At 36.4% G+C, this 23,123-nt stretch overlaps 4 protein-coding genes and 1 pseudogene across 4 annotated transcripts in view; 2 read left to right on the top strand and 3 right to left on the bottom strand.

Moving 5' to 3' along the window:
* Window positions 1–688, bottom strand: part of LOC111409429 — a 3,424-nt gene extending 2,736 nt beyond the window's left edge. Inside the window, exons 1-4 of the mRNA XM_023039481.1 lie at window positions 681–688; window positions 457–593; window positions 254–346; window positions 51–123 (exon numbers count right to left, since the gene is read on the bottom strand). Coding sequence (XP_022895249.1) covers window positions 51–123; window positions 254–346; window positions 457–593; window positions 681–688 — 311 coding nt within the window. The remainder of the gene's footprint in view (window positions 1–50; window positions 124–253; window positions 347–456; window positions 594–680) is intronic.
* Window positions 689–1,850: 1,162 nt separating this feature from the next.
* Window positions 1,851–5,079, top strand: LOC111408908 (probable 1-acylglycerol-3-phosphate O-acyltransferase). Its single transcript, XM_023038755.1, has 9 exons — window positions 1,851–2,071; window positions 2,150–2,386; window positions 2,724–2,770; window positions 2,877–2,995; window positions 3,076–3,236; window positions 3,568–3,677; window positions 3,750–3,849; window positions 4,409–4,532; window positions 4,643–5,079. Exons 1-9 carry the CDS (start codon window positions 1,926–1,928, stop codon window positions 4,766–4,768), a joined length of 1,170 nt encoding a protein of 389 aa, XP_022894523.1. The 5' UTR covers window positions 1,851–1,925; the 3' UTR covers window positions 4,769–5,079.
* A 360-nt stretch (window positions 5,080–5,439) lies between these two features.
* Window positions 5,440–8,523, bottom strand: LOC111408907 (kinesin-like protein KIN-7G). The gene is made up of 6 exons (XM_023038754.1): window positions 8,030–8,523; window positions 7,648–7,752; window positions 7,181–7,565; window positions 6,681–7,078; window positions 6,023–6,318; window positions 5,440–5,949 (listed from the first exon to the last, which is right to left on the bottom strand). Exons 1-6 carry the CDS (start codon window positions 8,264–8,266, stop codon window positions 5,634–5,636), a joined length of 1,737 nt encoding a protein of 578 aa, XP_022894522.1. The 5' UTR covers window positions 8,267–8,523; the 3' UTR covers window positions 5,440–5,633.
* A 2,018-nt stretch (window positions 8,524–10,541) lies between these two features.
* LOC111408909 (probable 1-acylglycerol-3-phosphate O-acyltransferase) lies at window positions 10,542–13,739 on the top strand. Its single transcript, XM_023038756.1, has 9 exons — window positions 10,542–10,729; window positions 10,809–11,045; window positions 11,383–11,429; window positions 11,536–11,654; window positions 11,735–11,895; window positions 12,227–12,336; window positions 12,409–12,508; window positions 13,069–13,192; window positions 13,303–13,739. Exons 1-9 carry the CDS (start codon window positions 10,584–10,586, stop codon window positions 13,426–13,428), a joined length of 1,170 nt encoding a protein of 389 aa, XP_022894524.1. The 5' UTR covers window positions 10,542–10,583; the 3' UTR covers window positions 13,429–13,739.
* A 360-nt stretch (window positions 13,740–14,099) lies between these two features.
* On the bottom strand, window positions 14,100–22,691 carry LOC111408910 (annotated as a pseudogene).
* Window positions 22,692–23,123: the final 432 nt, after the last annotated feature.

Consider the following 23,123-nt stretch of genomic DNA (forward strand, 5'->3'; position numbering starts at 1 on the left):
GTTTTGGGAGAAATTAATGCAGGCAGAAATGTATAGATGTAAGACTATACCATAAATGGGTGGACTGTCTCCAAGATCTCTCAAAATCGGAGGTAACATGTTGCTCATGGAAGGAGCATATACCTGCCATTGGCCATATGTAAGAAATTTTAACCCATATGCTCACAAAAATACTTTTTTTTCAAAATCTCTTCACATATTCACAAATCACAATAACTTGTAAGGATAAAATTGGGAATGGGTGGTAACTCACCCCTGCCTATTTCATCTCCTTCAGCGGCTTCGGGTGAAGACGGAGCAAGTTTGGCAGCTTCGGACTTCCATTCTGTAATGGGTCCTTCTCTGCCTGCATAACAATAATAAAGCAGTAGAAAATTCAATTAAAACACCAAATCATGAAAAAAGGCCGAATCCCTAACTTGAAATCATAAAAATCCAAGCCCAAACTTCTCTTACCTTCGCTCGTTTCCAATTTCCTCAAGCGTGCTTCGACTGTGCGACAACGAGGGTGATCACCGTAGAGGAAAAAAGGGTAACCGAAATGCGCACAAAATATGGTTGGGTAGGAAGAAGAAACAGCGTCGTCCCCTTCGCTTCGTCCAGAGAAAGGGTCGGTTATGCGTAAAATGAAGAGGCGGGAGAGATTACACAGTGAAGAAAATGTTGATGGACGATATTACCCCTGCATTTTAAAAAGAAAAGATCCATTTTATTTGATTTAACGGAACATTTTAACGGTGAATTGACAGAAGGACGTTCTTCGCAAAAAATGGTAAAGGTAGGGACGTTATCCACCAAAAAACTAAAGGTAGGGACGTTATCCACAAAAACCTCCAAAGGTAGGGACGTTTTGTGCTAATCACCCAAAAAAAAATTGTATTTTTGAATCCTATGACTCAAATGTGTAAATTTGGCCGTGCTGGTAGCCCCTGCTGGGCTCGCCTTTGGGTCTGAAATGGCGTGCGTTGGGTTGGAATATGCCGAGCGTAGGCCTACTGGCTTTAACATTTTTTTTGAAGGAAAAAATCAATTTTTTGAAGGAAAAAATCACTTCCAAACAGGCTCATGGCAAAAACACGTAAAAATTACCAAAAGGAAAGAGTTCTCTATCCTATTTTTAATCACATTAAATTAAATATATTTTTTGTTTTCAATTAAACAACTTTTCATAAAATAATATTACACAAATTGAAATTTTTTTCTTCCTTTTTCAACCACTCTTTCTTCAAAAATTACTATTCCTCCCATTAAAATTTGAAGTAATGGGGGCCAAACAGGGCCATAAGATTATGAGTGTTGAATTGTTTGAGAGATGTATGTTTAGTTAAAGTGCATTGTATTGAAATGAAATTTTCTTTGTTTTTTGTTTAAGTGAACCATTACAACCAATAGGCAAGTTCGATGATACAAAAATTAAGAGATTCATGATAAAATTTTGTTTCAACTGAGAAACTTGTTTTGGTATTGGCCTCCTTTCAAATTGTTTGTTACAATATCATTATTCACTATACATTTACACAATAAAATATTCAACACATAAATCACTAATTTTTATTTTTTAATCACACATTTTTCAAAAAAATACTATTCAAAACTATTTAATTTCCAAATAATGAGGGACAAACAATGGCTTAATTACTAACGCGTATTGAGGACTAAAAATTAGAAATGAAAATTTTGATTATCCTTTTTTCCTTTTTCAACCAACACGTCGTCAATCTTTGTAGCCATTAGTCGAAGACTTGAAGTCCTTCGACAAATTAAAAAGCGTCATCATCATCGTCATTCATGACGTGGTTTTAGGTGTGGTGGAGCTTGGAACCTTCGACTCCATTCTCCCTTATATAGTACCTCCCAAAATTAAAATTCGCATACATTTCAATCACACGAGCATTGCCTTGCGTTGTAGATCTAAATCGGTTAAAATGGCAGAGGAAATCACCGCATCGGTGGCTGCAACCACAGCCACCAATAGAAAGAAACGATCTTTATGGCCCACCGTCCTCCGATGGGTTCCCACCTCAACCGATCACATCATCGCCGCCGAAAAACGTCTTCTCTCTCTCGTCAAGTAAGAATGAAAACCATATTCTCGTTTTTTCCCATTATGTTAGCGTTATTTGATAATTGTGATTTTTGTGCTTTTAAGGACGCCTTACAAGACAGAGCAGGTTAATATTGGGTCGGGTCCGCCGGGTTCGAAAGTCAGGTGGTTCAGATCGGCGAGTAATGAGCCAAGGTTTATTAATACGGTTAGTTTTGATGGTAAAGAGGGGTCTCCCACGCTTGTTATGATCCATGGATATGGGGCTTCTCAAGGCTTCTTTTTCCGGAATTTCGACGTCCTTGCCCAGCATTTTAAAGTCATTGCAATCGATCAACTTGGGTAATTTCAATATCCTTTTTCGATTTATTCATATTGTCGTCAATTAGGATTGGTTTCGATATGGGTTATGTTCTTGTGGTGAAAAATTCTTGTTTACCAGGTGTTATAGATATGATTCTGATTCTTTGTCCAATAATAAATGGGAGTTAGGCTCTCTTAAATTTTGTACGCTCAAATGTATGAATAATTTATTATTCAAGAAAATGAAGATTTCCGTTTTTTGTTTGTCTCACTTTTATTGCTTTAAGAAACAAGATAATTAGAGCGGAAAAATAATGCAGAAAGAATGTTTTACCAGTGTACTCATCTTTCTGCTACCTTTATTTTCTTGGTGCAGTTGGGGTGGTTCTAGTAGGCCTGATTTCACATGTAAAAGTACTGAAGGTAAGTGCAGAAAATTGCTCCTTGGTATTTCCATTGGAGGATTAAATGTGCTGAAATCATCTTTAAGTTTGACATGCCTATATATGTGCTGTAACTTGTAATATAGAAACCGAGGCGTGGTTCATTGATTCCTTTGAGGAATGGCGCAAAGCAAAAAATCTTAGCAACTTCATTTTACTGGGGCATTCTTTTGGAGGATATGTTGCTGCTAAATATGCTCTGAAGGTAAATTTTTTAATAAGCAACAAATTCTAAGACTCTATAATGATCACATCCAACCGATTTAAGTTGTATTGCTTCTACAGTATCCTGAGCACATCCAACACTTGATTTTAGTTGGACCTGCTGGATTTAGTTCAGAAACAGAGCATATGTCTGAGCAGCTTACTCGGTTTAGATCAACATGGAAAGGAGCCATTGCAAATCATTTATGGGAGTCTAATTTTACTCCGCAAAAGATTATAAGGTAAGTAGTCTTTGCTTTCTTTTCTATTGTGCAGACATGCATCTATGATCTGATTCTTTTTTTACTTATTTATCACAATCTATTTATGTTTACTTCCATCAAATTTGTTCTTTATCAATATAATGAGCCTCGTGACTGTCGTCACCAGACTCATAATTTCTTTGTTCTTTTCTTAACATGGCACTATAGGCCTGTCAAATAACCTCCTCTTAAGTTATGGCCAGGGCACTTTTCATGCATTGCTCACTGGTTTTTACTTTGCTAAAAGAATATTATTTGGCTGCTGGCCAGTAGTTTATGAAGATTTAACCTTATCTTTTCTATAATGCAGAGGTTTAGGTCCTTTTGGTCCGGATCTGGTTCGCAAGTATACTAGTGCGAGATTTGGTGCACGTTCACAAGGACACGTATTAACTGAGGAGGAATCAAGATTACTTACAGGTAAGTGTGATTAGCTTGTTTGGTTTCCGACACATTGATTTCTTTCTAACCTTTTTCATCTCTTAATGGTAGATTATGTGTATCATACTCTGGCGGCTAAATCTAGTGGAGATCTGTGCTTAAAATATATATTCTCCTTTGGAGCCTTTGCACGGATGCCCCTTTTAAAAAGGTGAGTTGCTTCCATTTTTCAATATTGGTTTCTAAACTAGTGGAGAGAGTGCCCAAGTAACTCTACCATTAGTACCTTACTAGTAAATGATGGGAGCTCTGTTATTTACCAAATTCTGATGTATTTTTTTAGTTGGGATATTTTTTTCAAGAACATGTATTGTGATGATGATCTTATACATGTTGGCATGAATAATGTAAAATGTTTGAGACGGTTTATCATGCGACTTTCTTTAGAACTCTGTTCTATACAGAAGGAAAATGAAAATGTTGCTTGACAGTATTTAAAATGCCATCACACATTTACTTGCTAGGACACATATTGCCATACACTTGTGTGTTCGAGATATTCTTTCTTCCTCACACATATACTTATGGAGGAAATTATAGTTTGGTGGCTTTCTTTTGTCTTTCTCTTCCACGTGTTGAGATTATTTTCTGTTGGAAGTCGACTTAAGATACTTCAGTGACATGATTGTGTTATCTTGTTTTCCAAGTGAAGATCCACGAGAAATAGTTAATTACTTCAGGTTTGTAACTACCACATACTGTGCTTGCAGTGCATCGGAGTGGAAGGTGCCAACAACATTCGTATATGGTTTCCAAGATTGGATGAATTACGAATGTGCACAAGAGGCTAGAAAGCAAATGAAAGTCCCGTGCGAGATAATAAGGGTCCCTCAGGTAGCTCTCTCCCTCTCCCTGCCTGTTGTGCAATTAGGCAACAGAAATTTTATGCCTTCCTTTGCTATGAAAAATCGAAGTACAACTGAAATTTCCTCGTCTACTTGCAGGGTGGTCACTTTGTATTCATAGACAATCCAGCTGCTTTTCATTCGGCTGTATTATATGCTTGCCGGAATTATATTTCACCCGACCAGGACAGTATCTCACTTCCAGAAGGCCTGGAATCTGTCTGAAGAATAGAGAATGTGTTGTATTATAATGTTTAACATATAAATAACATTTCTGTTACAGCGAGGAGCCCGTTCACCCGATTAAGAATTCTTTTGCAATGTATATTAGGATTATCCGCTACAGAGGGGCTCTTATTCTTTTGTATCAGCCTTATTATTATTAATATTATTATTTAGTTATTTATTTATTTATTTTTCCTGGAGCCCCGTTTTGATCTCTGTAGTGGAAAAATTTCTGTAATTATTGATTATAATTGAAGGTTGGGACCTAAATGTAACCAGAAATTGTATGCGACCCAAGTGCAGTTACAATTTTCCCAGTTTTTTAAGCATTGAAGGAGTGAAACTGAAAGCATTGCTTTCAATTGATGCCTCCATTGACAGAATCACAATGCTCCATTCTGAACAAAACAGTAATTTTTGCTTCATTATTGCTCTTGTAAAGGCCTGTGCAAACTGCATAAATGCCTATGCTAAACGCAGTAGGACACCATTAACCATGCGATTGTCTGAGCCATGCCCAACTGTGCCAGTTATATACGGTTACCTGTTTTGGTGCTACATATAAGCCAATACAAGTGTTTGTTCTGTTTTTTGTTTTTTGGATGACAGTATTATTTTTGTTCATATAGAATTCATGGCACTGTCTAATTTTGAAGTTTCATGATATTTTGATTAATGCATTAATTATATTAAATTAAATTAATTCTCCTCTTCAAAAACACATTCTATTCAATTACAAGATTATGTTTTTGAAACATCAGACACTAGTTTAAGTTATAAGACTCCTATGAATTTCCCACCCATTTAAAAGTTTACTTCACAGGCGAGGTCTCAGGCTCATACTTCACTGTTCTGTCGGGAAGCTTTATATCATGGAAGGCAGGCTGTGTTTCCAACTGGAGGACTTGAGATTCATTGGTTTCAGCGAGAAGCTAAGTCCAAACATTTCTTTTGGGGCGTGATTTCCGTCCTTGAATCCTACTAATTTTGCGACTATAGCAGCACTCTCGTTAATATGCTCCAAATTTTTTGCATTCGTCCACAGCATTCGGCATAGTTGATGCCTTCTGTGCTTCGATTTTAGGCTGATGCCCCATTTTTGGAATAGAGCCTCTCTCTCCTTTGTTGAATATTTCTTTAGCATTTGTTTGCTAAGCATCTCTCTCTCCCGGTTCAGAGCCCTGCAGTTGTTTTCATTTCAAATGTTAAGTTAAATTCTGGAATTGTGGGGCACCGAGAATGAGAAAAGAGTACCTTGTGGACTTTGCGGAAACTTGACCGCTAGATAATGTATTCTTGAGAAATGACAATCGTCTAAGTTCGACTTCCATGTAAACGGCATCTGATGGATCTCCTTTAAAGAGCAGTAAGAAGTAAGTTCTATGGACTAATGGGGTGTCACAAGAATCCCAAAGTTCAATTATCTCTCTCTTTTGTCTCTCGAATTCTGTAGACCAATCAGAAGCAGATTTCTGTATATCCTGATCTTTTATCGAACCATCATCTGTAGGTTTTTCTGGCTCTTTGGATGTTTTTTCATCCTCAAGATCCTGCCATAGAAAATTCCTTATAAGAACTCATAATAATACTAAGTGAATGTGTTTTTTCTATAAACAAATCTTCTATCCATGCCAACAACATCACTGCAGTGCATGAACTACTAATTACTATAGGCATGCTCATACTCACCAAATTGTCCCCAAACTGCGTCTGAGACTTAGGCTTTATCATTTCTTTTTCTGGCTCTTTGGATGTTTTTTCATCCTCAAGATCCTGCCATAGAAAATTCCTTATAAGAACTCATAATAATACTAAGTGAATGTGTTTTTTCTATAAACAAATCTTCTATCCATGCCAACAACATCACTGCAGTGCATGAACTACTAATTACTATAGGCATGCTCATACTCACCAAATTGTCCCCAAACTGCGTCTGAGACTTAGGCTTTATCATTTCATCCGGTCCTGTCTCACAGGTTTGTTTATTGGCTCTACAGTCTTCAACCAGTATCTTGATGATTTCTTCCTTCACATTCATAAAGTCAGTAGTAATAGAACTTTCCAAGTCTTTTCTGCATAGATCTTCGTCATTAGTTGGCTCTATTTTAGAAAGCTTTCCTTGATTATCATCCTGTCTTTCTGGAGATTCTTTCTCAAATTCATCTGGTAATGGGCTTTCATTTTCTTTTGAAAACTCAGAACTGGGAGATTTTTGCAGTGACACGGGAAGTGCTGTACAGCTTTTGCTCCTCGGTACATGTGCACTTCCCTGATTAGATATTTCTTCGTCAGATGAACAAGGGGATTGTCCTGAATGGTAAATTCAACAAGACATTTATTACACATGCAAGTCCTAAATATTTTGCTTTAATGTTCCGCGCTTCAAAGTTTCACAAAATGAACTAGTATAACCTGAATCCTGCTCTCCTACAGGTGCGGATAGCAGTGTGCTTGCAATCGTATTTCTCTTGGAGATATCAGTTTCAATACATTGGACTTCCTTGCAGTTATCTTCGTAATTATTATCAGTTTCTTGAGCAATCTTCTCCCAGCCTTTACATGGATCAGGACCGAAATATTTATCTATATATAATCTCGGGGAGGTGTCATCTGACAGAAATTGCATTTCAGAATTCTCAAAGAACGGTTCTTCAAGCTTGTTGGAGTTGAGGCCTTCGCATCGGTCAGAGAAATGAGATGTCCTGGATGCAACATCAGAACGAGTAGTATCAATTATCTCTGATGCTTCAGATGCTGAATATTCATCTGCCGACGAACGTTTCTCATAGTTATCACCCTGAGAGGAAAAAATGAGAATTTCAATTAAGTGTAGAACAGTTTTCGTGTTAAACTCTAATCTTAAGAAAATCTTTACAAACCCATGGTTTTGGAATTTGATATTCTCCCCCAGTCTGTATCAGATCCTCAGTACGAGAACGAGCCAGGTCACGTTGTTGAGTTAATTCTCTTATCTCGTTTTCCATCTACAAAATTGAAAGAGGGAAAGAAAAAGACTGTTAGTCGACTATGTTAACTGTGTATACACTTTTACACTGCTATATCACACACAAATACACCCATTATTTCCATGAACATAACCTTCAATCTACTTTATGCTATAGTTTTCACATTTCCACTCTCTGAATCTGTTTAGTTTTTCACTATTCTAACTGTTTCTAAATATATCAGCAAGAGATTTGAATAATATGCATCTGAGAATAATTGATTTAAAGATTACAAAATGTGATCCTTTTTATTCACCTTTTCGATAAGCATTTCTTTCTCTTTTAGTGCTGATGCAGAATCACCTGAGGCAGCAAGTGAGCTTAAACTTCTCAACTCGTCCTCCAGTCTTGCTAGTTCTTTTTGTAACTGCTTGACTAACGCTTTCTCCGACATCACAACGTTCACACGTGCATTAGTATTGACTTGCTTTGCACAACTGGCAAACAAGAGTGTGTTTCTTGACTTCTCGACATGACTGTGAGCAGGGCTCATGGTGCAAATGATGGCAGTCCTAGCATTGCCTCCCAAACAGTTCTGTAGTATGCGGGTTAGCTTCGAGTCTCTGTATGGTATGTGCCCATTTCTTCCTTTGCTGCATTAAAATTTGATGTTAGTAGTATGAGGAATACTAATAAAATCAGAAATAGAAGCATGCAAATAAGGAAGATAGATGTTTTTGACAATTCTTTGATTTGATTATTGTTATTTGGAAAGTTTGTATCTACTTGAGGAAACAAATGAATCTACAAATACTTTGCCTTTTTAGTCTCTGGGTAAGCTCTTGTAATTCAACGGTGAAATATGGAGAATTAGCACCTGCATGCAAATGGTAGGGAATTAGAAAACCAATATCAAGTAATAAATTGGGGAGTTTTGGGAGAAATTAATGCAGGCAGAAATGTATAGATGTAAGACTATACCATAAATGGGTGGACTGTCTCCAAGATCTCTCAAAATCGGAGGTAACATGTTGCTCATGGAAGGAGCATATACCTGCCATTGGCCATATGTAAGAAATTTTAACCCATATGCTCACAAAAATGCTTTTTTTTCAAAATCTCTTCACATATTCACAAATCACAATAACTTGTAAGGATAAAATTGGGAATGGGTGGTAACTCACCCCTGCCTATTTCATCTCCTTCAGCGGCTTCGGGTGAAGACGGAGCAAGTTTGGCAGCTTCGGACTTCTATTCTGTAATGGGTCCTTCTCTGCCTGCATAACAATAATAAAGCAGTAGAAAATTCAATTAAAACACCAAATCATGAAAAAAGGCCGAATCCCTAACTTGAAATCATAAAAATCCAAGCCCAAACTTCTCTTACCTTCGCTCGCTTCAAATTGCCTCAAGCGTGCTTCGACTGTGCGACAACGAGGGTGATCACCGTAGAGGAAAAAAGGGTAACCGAAATGCGCACAAAATATGGTTGGGTAGGAAGAAGAAACAGCGTCGTCCCCTTCGCTTCGTCCAGAGAAAGGGTCGGTTATGCGTAAAATGAAGAGGCGGGAGAGATTACACAGTGAAGAAAATGTTGATGGACGATATTACCCCTGCATTTTAAAAAGAAAAGATCCATTTTATTTGATTTAACGGAACATTTTAACGGTGAATTGACAGAAGGACGTTCTTCGCAAAAAATGGTAAAGGTAGGGACGTTATCCACCAAAAAACTAAAGGTAGGGACGTTATCCACAAAAACCTCCAAAGGTAGGGACGTTTTGTGCTAATCACCCAAAAAAAAATTGTATTTTTGAATCCTATGACTCAAATGTGTAAATTTGGCCGTGCTGGTAGCCCCTGCTGGGCTCGCCTTTGGGTCTGAAATGGCGTGCGTTGGGTTGGAATATGCCGAGCGTAGGCCTACTGGCTTTAACATTTTTTTTGAAGGAAAAAATCAATTTTTTGAAGGAAAAAATCACTTCCAAACAGGCTCATGGCAAAAACACGTAAAAATTACCAAAAGGAAAGAGTTCTCTATCCTATTTTTAATCACATTAAATTAAATATATTTTTTGTTTTCAATTAAACAACTTTTCATAAAATAATATTACATATAAATCAAAATTTTTTTCTTCCTTTTGTAACGATCCTTTCTTCAAAAATTACTATTCCACCCATTAAAATTTGAAGTAATGGGGGCCAAACAGGGGCATAGGATTATGAGTGTTGAATTGTTTGAGAGATGTATGTTTAGTTAAAGTGCATTGTATTGAAATGAAATTTTCTTTGTTTTTTGTTTAAGTGAACAATGATACAACCAATTGGCAAGTTCGATGATACAAAAATTAGGAGATTCATGATAAAAATTTGTTTCAATTGAGAAATTTGTTTTAGTATTGGCCCCTTTACAGTTTTAAATTGTTTATTACAATTTCATTTTTCACTATATATTTACACAATAAATATATTCTACACACAAATCACTAAATTATAATTTTTATTTTTTAATCACATATTTTTCAAAAAAATAATATTCAAAACTCTTTAATTCCCAAATAATGATTGACCAACAATGGCTTAATTACTAACGCGTATTGAGGACTAAAAATTAGAAATGAAAATTTTGATTATTCTTTTTGCCCTTTTCAACCAACACGTCGTCAATCTTTGTAGCCATTAGTCGAAGACTTGAAGTCCCTCGACAAATTAAAAGCGTCATCATCATCGTCATTCATGACGTGGTTGGAAGTGTGGTGGAGCTTGGAACCTTCGACTCCATTCTCCCTTATATAGTACTGCCCAAAATCAAAATTCGCATATATTATCACACGAGCATTGCTTTGCGTTGTAGATCTAAATCGGTTAAAATGGCAGAGGAAATCACCGCATCCGTGGCAGCAACCACAGCCACCAATAGAAAGAAACGATCTTTATGGCCCACCGTCCTCCGATGGGTTCCCACATCAACCGATCACATCATCGCCGCCGAAAAACGTCTTCTCTCCCTCGTCAAGTAAGAATGAAAACCATATTCTCGTTTTTTTCCCATTATGTTAGTGTTGTTTGATAATTGTGATTTTTGTGCTTTTAAGGACGCCTTACAAGACAGAGCAGGTTAATATTGGGTCGGGTCCGCCGGGTTCGAAAGTCAGGTGGTTCAGATCGGCGAGTAATGAGCCAAGGTTTATTAATACGGTTAGTTTTGATGGTAAAGAGGGGTCTCCCACGCTTGTTATGATCCATGGATATGGGGCTTCTCAAGGCTTCTTTTTCCGGAATTTCGACGTCCTTGCCCAGCATTTTAAAGTCATTGCAATCGATCAACTTGGGTAATTTCAATATCCTTTTTCGATTTATTCATATTGTCGTCAATTAGGATTGGTTTCGATATGGGTTATGTTCTTGTGGTGAAAAATTCTTGTTTACCAGGTGTTATAGATATGATTCTGATTCTTTGTCCAATAATAAATGGGAGTTAGGCTCTCTTAAATTTTGTACGCTCAAATGTATGAATAATTTATTATTCAAGAAAATGAAGATTTCCGTTTTTTGTTTGTCTCACTTTTATTGCTTTAAGAAACAAGATAATTAGAGCGGAAAAATAATGCAGAAAGAATGTTTTACCAGTGTACTCATCTTTCTGCTACCTTTATTTTCTTGGTGCAGTTGGGGTGGTTCTAGTAGGCCTGATTTCACATGTAAAAGTACTGAAGGTAAGTGCAGAAAATTGCTCCTTGGTATTTCCATTGGAGGATTAAATGTGCTGAAATCATCTTTAAGTTTGACATGCCTATATATGTGCTGTAACTTGTAATATAGAAACCGAGGCGTGGTTCATTGATTCCTTTGAGGAATGGCGCAAAGCAAAAAATCTTAGCAACTTCATTTTACTGGGGCATTCTTTTGGAGGATATGTTGCTGCTAAATATGCTCTGAAGGTAAATTTTTTAATAAGCAACAAATTCTAAGACTCTATAATGATCACATCCAACCGATTTAAGTTGTATTGCTTCTACAGTATCCTGAGCACATCCAACACTTGATTTTAGTTGGACCTGCTGGATTTAGTTCAGAAACAGAGCATATGTCTGAGCAGCTTACTCGGTTTAGATCAACATGGAAAGGAGCCATTGCAAATCATTTATGGGAGTCTAATTTTACTCCGCAAAAGATTATAAGGTAAGTAGTCTTTGCTTTCTTTTCTATTGTGCAGACATGCATCTATGATCTGATTCTTTTTTTACTTATTTATCACAATCTATTTATGTTTACTTCCATCAAATTTGTTCTTTATCAATTTAATGAGCCTCGTGACTGTCGTCACCAGACTCATAATTTCTTTGTTCTTTTCTTAACATGGCACTATAGGCCTGTCAAATAACCTCCTCTTAAGTTATGGCCAGGGCACTTTTCATGCATTGCTCACTGGTTTTTACTTTGCTAAAAGAATATTATTTGGCTGCTGGCCACTAGTTTATGAAGATTTAACCTTATCTTTTCTATAATGCAGAGGTTTAGGTCCTTTTGGTCCGGATCTGGTTCGCAAGTATACTAGTGCGAGATTTGGTGCACGTTCACAAGGACACGTATTAACTGAGGAGGAATCAAGATTACTTACAGGTAAGTGTGATTAGCTTGTTTGGTTTCCGACACATTGATTTCTTTCTAACCTTTTTCATCTCTTAATGGTAGATTATGTGTATCATACTCTGGCGGCTAAATCTAGTGGAGATCTGTGCTTAAAATATATATTCTCCTTCGGAGCCTTTGCACGGATGCCCCTTTTAAAAAGGTGAGTTGCTTCCATTTTTCAATATTGGTTTCTAAACTAGTGGAGAGAGTGCCCAAGTAACTCTACCATTAGTACCTTACTAGTAAATGATGGGAGCTCTGTTATTTACCAAATTCTGATGTATTTTTTTAGTTGGGATATTTTTTTTCAAGAACATGTATTGTGATGATGATCTTATACATGTTGGCATGAATAATGTAAAATGTTTGAGACGGTTTATCATGCGACTTTCTTTAGAACTCTGTTCTATACAGAAGGAAAATGAAAATGTTGCTTGACAGTATTTAAAATGCCATCACACATTTACTTGCTAGGACACATATTGCCATACACTTGTGTGTTCGAGATATTCTTTCTTCCTCACACATATACTTATGGAGGAAATTATAGTTTGGTGGCTTTCTTTTGTCTTTCTCTTCCACGTGTTGAGATTATTTTCTGTTGGAAGTCGACTTAAGATACTTCAGTGACATGATTGTGTTATCTTGTTTTCCAAGTGAAGATCCACGAGAAATAGTTAATTACTTCAGGTTTGTAACTACCACATACTGTGCTTGCAGTGCATCGGAGTGGAAGGTGCCAACAACATTCGTATATGGTTTCCAAGATTGGATGAATTACGAATGTGCACAAGAGGCTAGAAAGCAAATGAAAGTCCCGTGCGAGATAATAAGGGTCCCTCAGGTAGCTCTCTCCCTCTCCCTGCCTGTTGTGCAATTAGGCAACAGAAATTTTATGCCTTCCTTTGCTATGAAAAATCGAAGTACAACTGAAATTTCCTCGTCTACTTGCAGGGTGGTCACTTTGTATTCATAGACAATCCAGCTGCTTTTCATTCGGCTGTATTATATGCTTGCCGGAATTATATTTCACCCGACCAGGACAGTATCTCACTTCCAGAAGGCCTGGAATCTGTCTGAAGAATAGAGAATGTGTTGTATTATAATGTTTAACATATAAATAACATTTCTGTTACAGCGAGGAGCCCGTTCACCCGATTAAGAATTCTTTTGCAATGTATATTAGGATTATCCGCTACAGAGGGGCTCTTATTCTTTTGTATCAGCCTTATTATTATTAATATTATTATTTAGTTATTTATTTATTTATTTTTCCTGGAGCCCCGTTTTGATCTCTGTAGTGGAAAAATTTCTGTAATTATTGATTATAATTGAAGGTTGGGACCTAAATGTAACCAGAAATTGTATGCGACCCAAGTGCAGTTACAATTTTCCCAGTTTTTTAAGCATTGAAGGAGTGAAACTGAAAGCATTGCTTTCAATTGATGCCTCCATTGACAGAATCACAATGCTCCATTCTGAACAAAACAGTAATTTTTGCTTCATTATTGCTCTTGTAAAGGCCTGTGCAAACTGCATAAATGCCTATGCTAAACGCAGTAGGACACCATTAACCATGCGATTGTCTGAGCCATGCCCAACTGTGCCAGTTATATACGGTTACCTGTTTTGGTGCTACATATAAGCCAATACAAGTGTTTGTTCTGTTTTTTGTTTTTTGGATGACAGTATTATTTTTGTTCATATAGAATTCATGGCACTGTCTAATTTTGAAGTTCCATGATATTTTGATTAATGCATTAATTATATTAAATTAAATTAATTCTCCTCTTCAAAAACACATTCTATTCAATTACAAGATTATGTTTTTGAAACATCAGACACTAGTTTAAGTTATAAGACTCCTATGAATTTCCCACCCATTTAAAAGTTTACTTCACAGGCGAGGTCTCAGGCTCATACTTCACTGCTCTGTCGGGAAGCTTTATATCATGGAAGGCAGGCTGTGTTTCCAACTGGAGGACTTGAGATTCATTGGTTTCAGCGAGAAGCTAAGTCCAAACATTTCTTTTGGGGCGTGATTTCCGTCCTTGAATCCTACTAATTTTGCGACTATAGCAGCACTCTCGTTAATATGCTCCAAATTTTTTGCATTCGTCCACAGCATTCGGCATAGTTGATGCCTTCTGTGCTTCGATTTTAGGCTGATGCCCCATTTTTGGAATAGAGCCTCTCTCTCCTTTGTTGAATATTTCTTTAGCATTTGTTTGCTAAGCATCTCTCTCTCCCGGTTCAGAGCCCTGCAGTTGTTTTCATTTCAAATGTTAAGTTAAATTCTGGAATTGTGGGGCACCGAGAATGAGAAAAGAGTACCTTGTGGACTTTGCGGAAACTTGACCGCTAGATAATGTATTCTTGAGAAATGACAATCGTCTAAGTTCGACTTCCATGTAAACGGCATCTGATGGATCTCCTTTAAAGAGCAGTAAGAAGTAAGTTCTATGGACTAATGGGGTGTCACAAGAATCCCAAAGTTCAATTATCTCTCTCTTTTGTCTCTCGAATTCTGTAGACCAATCAGAAGCAGATTTCTGTATATCCTGATCTTTTATCGAACCATCATCTGTAGGTTTTTCTGGCTCTTTGGATGTTTTTTCATCCTCAAGATCCTGCCATAGAAAATTCCTTATAAGAACTCATAATAATACTAAGTGAATGTGTTTTTTCTATAAACAAATCTTCTATCCATGCCAACAACATCACTGCAGTGCATGAACTACTAATTACTATAGGCATGCTCATACTCACCAAATTGTCCCCAAACTGCGTCTGAGACTTAGGCTTTATCATTTTATCCGGTCCTGTCTCACAGGTTTGTTTATTGGCTCTACAGTCTTCAACCAGTATCTTGATGATTTCTTCCTTCACATTCATAAAGTCAGTAGTAATAGAACTTTCCAAGTCTTTTCTGCATAGATCTTCGTCATTAGTTGGCTCTATTTTAGAAAGCTTTCCTTGATTATCATCCTGTCTTTCTGGAGATTCTTTCTCAAATTCACATCCGGTCCTGTCTCACAGGTTTGTTTATTGGCTCTACAGTCTTCAACCAGTATCTTGATGATTTCTTCCTTCACATTCATAAAGTCAGTAGTAATAGAACTTTCCAAGTCTTTTCTGCAGAGATCTTCGTCATTAGTTGGCTCTATTTTAGAAAGCTTTCCTTGATTATCATCCTGTCTTTCTGGAGATTCTTTCTCAAATTCATCTGGTAATGGGCTTTCATTTTCTTTTGAAAACTCAGAACTGGGAGATTTTTGCAGTGACACGGGAAGTGCTGTACAGCTTTTGCTCCTCGGTACATGTGCACTTCCCTGATTAGATATTTCTTCGTCAGATGAACAAGGGGATTGTCCTGAATGGTAAATTCAACAAGACATTTATTACACATGCAAGTCCTAAATATTTTGCTTTAATGTTCCGCGCTTCAAAGTTTCACAAAATGAACTAGTATAACCTGAATCCTGCTCTCCTACAGGTGCGGATAGCAGTGTGCTTGCAATCGTATTTCTCTTGGAGATATCAGTTTCAATACATTGGACTTCCTTGCAGTTATCTTCGTAATTATTATCAGTTTCTTGAGCAATCTTCTCCCAGCCTTTACATGGATCAGGACCGAAATATTTATCTATATATAATCTCGGGGAGGTGTCATCTGACAGAAATTGCATTTCAGAATTCTCAAAGAACGGTTCTTCAAGCTTGTTGGAGTTGAGGCCTTCGCATCGGTCAGAGAAATGAGATGTCCTGGATGCAACATCAGAACGAGTAGTATCAATTATCTCTGATGCTTCAGATGCTGAATATTCATCTGCCGACGAACGTTTCTCATAGTTATCACCCTGAGAGGAAAAAATGAGAATTTCAATTAAGTGTAGAACAGTTTTCGTGTTAAACTCTAATCTTAAGAAAATCTTTACAAACCCATGGTTTTGGAATTTGATATTCTCCCCCAGTCTGTATCAGATCCTCAGTACGAGAACGAGCCAGGTCACGTTGTTGAGTTAATTCTCTTATCTCGTTTTCCATCTACAAAATTGAAAGAGGGAAAGAAAAAGACTGTTAGTCGACTATGTTAACTGTGTATACACTTTTACACTGCTATATCACACACAAATACACCCATTATTTCCATGAACATAACCTTCAATCTACTTTATGCTATAGTTTTCACATTTCCACTCTCTGAATCTGTTTAGTTTTTCACTATTCTAACTGTTTCTAAATATATCAGCAAGAGATTTGAATAATATGCATCTGAGAATAATTGATTTAAAGATTACAAAATGTGATCCTTTTTATTCACCTTTTCGATAAGCATTTCTTTCTCTTTTAGTGCTGATGCAGAATCACCTGAGGCAGCAAGTGAGCTTAAACTTCTCAACTCGTCCTCCAGTCTTGCTAGTTCTTTTTGTAACTGCTTGACTAACGCTTTCTCCGACATCACAACGTTCACACGTGCATTAGTATTGACTTGCTTTGCACAACTGGCAAACAAGAGTGTGTTTCTTGACTTCTCGACATGACTGTGAGCAGGGCTCATGGTGCAAATGATGGCAGTCCTAGCATTGCCTCCCAAACAGTTCTGTAGTATGCGGGTTAGCTTCGAGTCTCTGTATGGTATGTGCCCATTTCTTCCTTTGCTGCATTAAAATTTGATGTTAGTAGTATGAGGAATACTAATAAAATCAGAAATAGAAGCATGCAAATAAGGAAGATAGATGTTTTTGACAATTCTTTGATTTGATTATTGTTATTTGGAAAGTTTGTATCTACTTGAGGAAACAAATGAATCTACAAATACTTTGCCTTTTTAGTCTCTGGGTAAGCTCTTAAATTTTCTGACAATCTAAAGATGCAGAAATTAATTGAAACTGCTGACAGATCATGTGGAACAATTAACACAATATTGAAGAAAAAATAGGAAGCAATGAAAACGAACCTTAATTTGCGAATAACTGTCCCAAGGGTTAGCAAACTGCGATTTATGTGACAACCTTCTTTTAGTCTCGTACCAGCTGATAATGTTTGAGAAGCACATTCACTTCCAGCAAGATCAATAAAACTCTGTCGGAAATCCACTAAATAATTTATGTTTTCTTTCGTTATGTGAGTTTATTAGTCCATTTCTGGACAAATATTCATCAGAGTATTTCGAAAGGAGAGTTGTTTACATCATCCATAATTCCTTAAAAGAACGTTTCATACCACTGAAGCTGTCAGCGAGCTTGAATTTGCAGCACGTAAATACTCCCGAGCAGAACTTTCAACAGTCTGCAGGAGAATCCGTTGTATAGGAAAGTCAATACATAGTACAATCAGTTCCCACAAGATGTTTCGTATAGAATATTAGATAGTAAAGTGAACTTAAAATATTTTATTAACCAGTCGTGTCCTTCAGTGCGTAGAAAACTTATAAATAGTGTTTATCAAAAACCTGTTTTAAGCTAAGAAACTTACCAAGCGTAGAATTTGGTGAGATCTTGAGCTAGCTTCATTAAGAGTGGTCTCTCCAATTTGTCTTTGATCTTCAGGAATGCAATACTTTTTAGTTAGATTCATAAGTGTCATCATGTATGTACAGGACTGACATGTTCGGGCCATGATTCCATTTTATCGAGTCAAACCTATGAAACATGCCTATTATGAATGCTCTCACCTTCACAAACTGCCAGGAGCTCCCTTACATGGTCCGAGTCCCTTAAAGTCACCTCTGAAAGTTTCTCAATCATAGTACCTCTCTGTTGCAGAATCAAAATTATAAGCACTAATCTATAGCTAATCTAATTAAAAGATTGAAAATCTTCCAACTTCATACCTCTGGATCATCAAGAAGCCTGAGTGGAGTACTATCCGTACTGAGAAGGTCGCTTACTGATTCATTATAAATCTCCATGGCAGAGAATTTCAACACAAATTCTCTTTCACAGTGCTAAAGTCATGAAGTTTTTCATGTTAGAATACTATGAGAAAATCAAATTAAAATTCCATTTTACATGTACCTTGTCTATATAGTCGTATATATCTAAAATTGCGCATTCTGTAACACCAGACATGGTGTATGTCTTTCCACTGCTCGTCTGACCATATGCGAAAATACTTGCTGCGGAGAATAATCAGCATTGATTGTTAAGCTCGTGTCTTTGCGTCAGTATTACATTACATCAGGGATTAGGGAAGAATAATTCAAAGGACAGAGTACTTACAATTGATACCACTTAGAACAGAAAGTGCAACCTTCTTTGCTGCTTCCTCGTACACCTGCTTCGTGGGACAGTCACACCCGAATACTCTGTCTGTTGTTCACAAAAAGGGGGAAGGGAGAGGATATGGTGAATCAATTCATAAGAATAAATACAAGAAAATGAGATTAAAGTTGATCGTTACCAAAAGTATAGGCAGCTGGAAGCAGTGTACGCTCTTGTAGGCTATTCTTGAATATAATAGTCGTATTGTTAATGCATTCCCAATCTGAAATCTCATTCCTTGCCAATTCTCTCTCATTCAGAGGCCTCAATCTGACTGAAACAAAGATTTTCTCTTCATGTGCATTTGAACCATCCAATTCTGATCCTGCAGCACTATCCTCGCTAATTGACCCCATTATGTTCGGCTAGCATAACCGGCCAAGGTCTCGACCAGATGTATTAGGATCTATCCTCTTGTTCTGAGCTTTACACCTCCCTGATGGACGGAACAGGGCCACTCTCTTGGTTTCTTTTGGTAGCCAAATGCAGTCGAAGAGAATCTGCAAGCTATCAGAAATCTTTCTATAATGTTCCCTCTCTTTGTGATTAAAGAGAGGGAAAAACTTCCTCTTTTCTGTGAATTCTTTATATGCCAATGGTTTAATCAAAGCCCATGCAGGTCTTCTTTATCTGCAACAAATAACATTGTTTATATAATTATATGCCAATGGTTTAACTTCACTTCATCAGATAAGAAATTTTATCTTCATTTTATTTCTCTAGTATGGACAATGTTATCTAGTCCAACGTTCCAAACTCGTTATTAGCCTTTCATTGATAACGAAAGCACAATTGGTTTTGTAAATGCAGAAATACATATACATGCGCATGAATCAATACTATCATAACTCTAAAAGAAAATTCAGCGTGCAAAAGAAAATCTTGAATTTAACATGCAGATTTAATGACTCAAAAGACAATGTCCAAACTATGCAAAGTTGATCCTGGAAAACATGCAAATTGAACTCCCAAACCTCAGATTAAGATTATGTGAAATCATAAGCTTCAAATATACACAAGAGGCAACTTAAATCAGTATTGAAAAGATGCGCAAATTGATTTACCTTATTAAGAACTCTGTATTGTATTGAGGAAAACCCACAAAGAATAATATGTCCAAGGAGAGGGAGGAGTGAGAAAGTAATAGAGAGAGAAAGAGGGAGGTTATGCATGGAAGAGAGAAATTAAGGGTAAAAGCTAAAATCATGGGAAACCCTCCCTTTGCTTCAAGAATCTACCTATGTGAAAATTGTCCACTCTTTGTCCTACAAACATGGAGCAAACATCTTTTATGATTCTTGTTTAATTTAAAATCACCTGTACTAGTTTAAAATTAATTAATTTGCATGAGGATGAACAAACATTTTTAAAATGATTTATGCAAGAAAAAGAAAATAAATGAGAGGCCTTAATTTGGCTAGAAAATGACCGACAATAAAGGATTTATTATTATTATTATTATTATTTTTTTTTTTTTTAAAGTATATTTTGAAGAGAGGAATTTGCAAAGAATCAGGTGTAAATGGACGTGGGTATTGACTGTTGTGTACAGAAGTAGAATACCTTGTAAAAAATTGAATTCTTACAGAATTTAAAAAAGGATTTTTTTTTTGTAATATTAAAAAATAAATATTTTAATAAATTAAATTTACCTATAGAATTCTTTAAAAAATATAATAAAAATATGAAACTTAAATACTAACAATGAAAAATTATCGAAAAATAAAGTAGCAAGTTAACAATTGTCTAAAAAATTATCGAAAAATAAAGTAGCAATTTAACAATTGTCTAATTATCTATAGTGTTATAAATGAAAAAAGTAATTAAAAAAAGGGGCTAAATAGCAACATCTTCAAACTTTAGTTAACCATTTTTTCCTGGCTACTTCCCCCAAACCTTTGAAAAATAGATAGCATTATAAATGGAAGAATTTTATCCATTTTTCCATTAGTCAACCAACAAATCAAAAATTAAAAAGAGCAAAATAATCCTTCCATTATGTATTTATATGTGAACCTGATGAATCAAGAATCAGCTGGTTTTAAGTACAGAGTTAAATATTTTTGTAGATGAGATTTAAAGTTGTTACAATGATCTCATTCTTTCAAAAATAAAAAATAAATACATTTTTAAACAATAATTTGACATCATTTCAACTGCACATTCTTCAATAAAATAATATTACACGTTAATCCAAAATTTTTCCTCATTTTTTAATCACACATTCTCCATCAATCTACTATTTAAAAATATATCATTTCAAATAATGTGGCTCAAACACACTCAAATTTGGAACAAGTCTGCTGGAAAATGTATACTACCAATTAAAACCTGTGCAGCTCAACCAAAAACCCTCCCACATATTGCCAGACACCTTTCGGCCAGTGTATCGCGCTTGAAGGATAAGGTCCTCAAAAGAGCAGCTTGTACATTCTAATCTCACACAGAAAACCGATAAATACTTCTGCTGAAACAAGACTTTCGTTATAAACACTGTCAGAGATGTCTAAGGCCAAACATCATATTGTCTTGACAACAGCTGCAAGCATGTTACCTGAGGATATAATACAGAAAAGATTGAGCAAAAATACTAAAAGAAAGATATCAGCTGGGATCCCAAACCTAATATAACTGTACACTTGGATCCCCAACCAATTTTTCTTAGCACTTGGGTCCTCACTGACAATTTCTAACTTCAACATTTAAAAGGTCACATGACATGGAATGCACATGGAACACTGTTTGAGAGGTAAATGGTTAAAAATAAAAATCTTAATTTCAATGATAAAAAAAATAGATACAAAAAAAGAAAAGAAAAGAGCAAATCCTACACATCCAGCTGGCCCCCCTCTGGTTCCACCCACCCTCTCCTTTCATACCATTAGGGATACTTGATGTCTCTCTACTTGCCACCCCCAAATTGGAAGGCAGTTTGGGGGTGAGAGAATTTTATTTTATTTTATTTTTCTCCTTTCCTCTTCTGTCTGTATCATTTTTTTGTTTTACTTGTAAATCAGGGAATGATTCTCTTTTTAACTAAAATCTTTTGTTGTCATTATGGATAAGCTTACAAAGTCGTTTTTGCTTTAGTTGCAAAAAAGCGTAGGAGAGATATATAAATGGAGGTCTCTTGGTAATTGTCACTTACTTATAATGGACAAAGCTGAAGAGAATAAATTATTTGTACTTCGAGGCGAGAAAAATTGCCAGAGACTAATCTGATTGAATGTGATCACGTAAGAGCACAATGGCCATCAAACTATAATTTCCGAAGGGCAGAATGCGTAAAGCAAATAAAAATAATTTCAAGATTCATTTGTTAGGAGAAAAAAGACATCCAGCCAGACACCTTATGTTAATTTAGTCACTGCCCAAAGCTAAACACGTTGTATCATAAACAAAAGTGAATAGTATGCAGAAATTTACATGGCTTTCAGTATTGTCAACAGAATATATGTATATTAAAACAAACACTTAGTCATCACAAAAGCAATTCTAATTCAGAAATTCAAGTACAAGATATACTTGCACAAGATGAATTGATGATGGACCAGTGAAAGCTGCAACTTTTTGAGCACGCTGGCCCTCAGACTTGTAGAGCCCCTTCATATCTTTTTTCATTTGCCGTGACTCACGTCGTTCTGCTTTCACAGCACTCTGCAAAAGAATAGTCCACATATCGTCATAATTTATGGCTTATACATGACCAGCAGGGATTATCCCTAAAGAGATGAAAAATGGAAATAAGCCCCCACCCTTCCACCCTCCGTCAGGAAAAAGAAGGAAGAAAAGAAAAAGAAGAGACACACAAGCCTTCGACAGCTGAAAGAATAAAACAAACATTTTTTCAAACAAGAGAGAAGGACGTCATTTTAGATTTCTGGTTCATGATCACCATCACAAGAAAAGAGAAGTTACAGAAGGTAAAGTGTGAATAGGATAGTGCAAAAATAATCCAAAATGGTCCAACTGTATCAAACATTCAATATTTATTAGTAGACAGGTAAAATAGTATGACAAAAGAAACATCATTCTCCACCTTTCTTTCTTTCTTTCTTTTCCTCCTTACTCTCTAGACTGCGCGATCTACTCTTCAGCTGTTCTGTTCTTGAATTATTTGGATCTTTCTTATCTTTCACCTTTTCTGCATCATGCTTCTCTCTTTGGGGTAAAAAGTCCACAGGAAGCTTTTCTCTTCCCTGTAGGACTATCATTTGGCTGACTGCACCTTGAGCTCCAGATATGGTTTCGGCTAATTTCTTCTTCCTCCTTCCTCCGGGAGCTTCAATTTTAGCAGGGTGGTTGTGAAGATTTGAATGTGTAGAGACAATAGTTTCACAGTCCCATTTTTCTGATTCCCCGCTACTTCCCTCCACAAGCGCAGCCTCTTGATCCGGGTTCTCATTTTCATACTTTACAGCATACTCCTTGCACTGGCGGATCACGTCTGCAGCAGCCTCTGGAGATTCAATATCTTCTGCTTCCTCAAGAGCCGATTCAATATCTTCT

This window comes from Olea europaea, chromosome 14, assembly GCF_002742605.1.
Source record: "Olea europaea var. sylvestris chromosome 14, O_europaea_v1, whole genome shotgun sequence".
NCBI lineage: Eukaryota > Viridiplantae > Streptophyta > Magnoliopsida > Lamiales > Oleaceae > Olea > Olea europaea.

Excerpts from the sequence above, each read along its gene's own strand:
- LOC111408909 (XM_023038756.1), top strand. The coding sequence starts at position 10,584 with ATGGCAGAGGAAATCACCGCATCCGTGGCAGCAACCACAGCCACCAAT. Across the intron at positions 10,730-10,808 it reads CGTCTTCTCTCCCTCGTCAA|GACGCCTTACAAGACAGAGC; the intron begins GTAAGAATGAAA and ends TGTGCTTTTAAG. Across the intron at positions 13,193-13,302 it reads AGATAATAAGGGTCCCTCAG|GGTGGTCACTTTGTATTCAT; the intron begins GTAGCTCTCTCC and ends GTCTACTTGCAG.
- LOC111408907 (XM_023038754.1), bottom strand. The coding sequence starts at position 8,266 with ATGAGCCCTGCTCACAGTCATGTCGAGAAGTCAAGAAACACACTCTTG. Across the intron at positions 7,566-7,647 it reads ATCAAATTCCAAAACCATGG|GGTGATAACTATGAGAAACG; the intron begins GTTTGTAAAGAT and ends TTTTCCTCTCAG. Across the intron at positions 6,319-6,680 it reads CGCAGTTTGGGGACAATTTG|GATCTTGAGGATGAAAAAAC; the intron begins GTGAGTATGAGC and ends TTTCTATGGCAG.
- LOC111408908 (XM_023038755.1), top strand. The coding sequence starts at position 1,926 with ATGGCAGAGGAAATCACCGCATCGGTGGCTGCAACCACAGCCACCAAT. Across the intron at positions 2,387-2,723 it reads ATTGCAATCGATCAACTTGG|TTGGGGTGGTTCTAGTAGGC; the intron begins GTAATTTCAATA and ends TTCTTGGTGCAG. Across the intron at positions 3,678-3,749 it reads GGAATCAAGATTACTTACAG|ATTATGTGTATCATACTCTG; the intron begins GTAAGTGTGATT and ends TCTTAATGGTAG.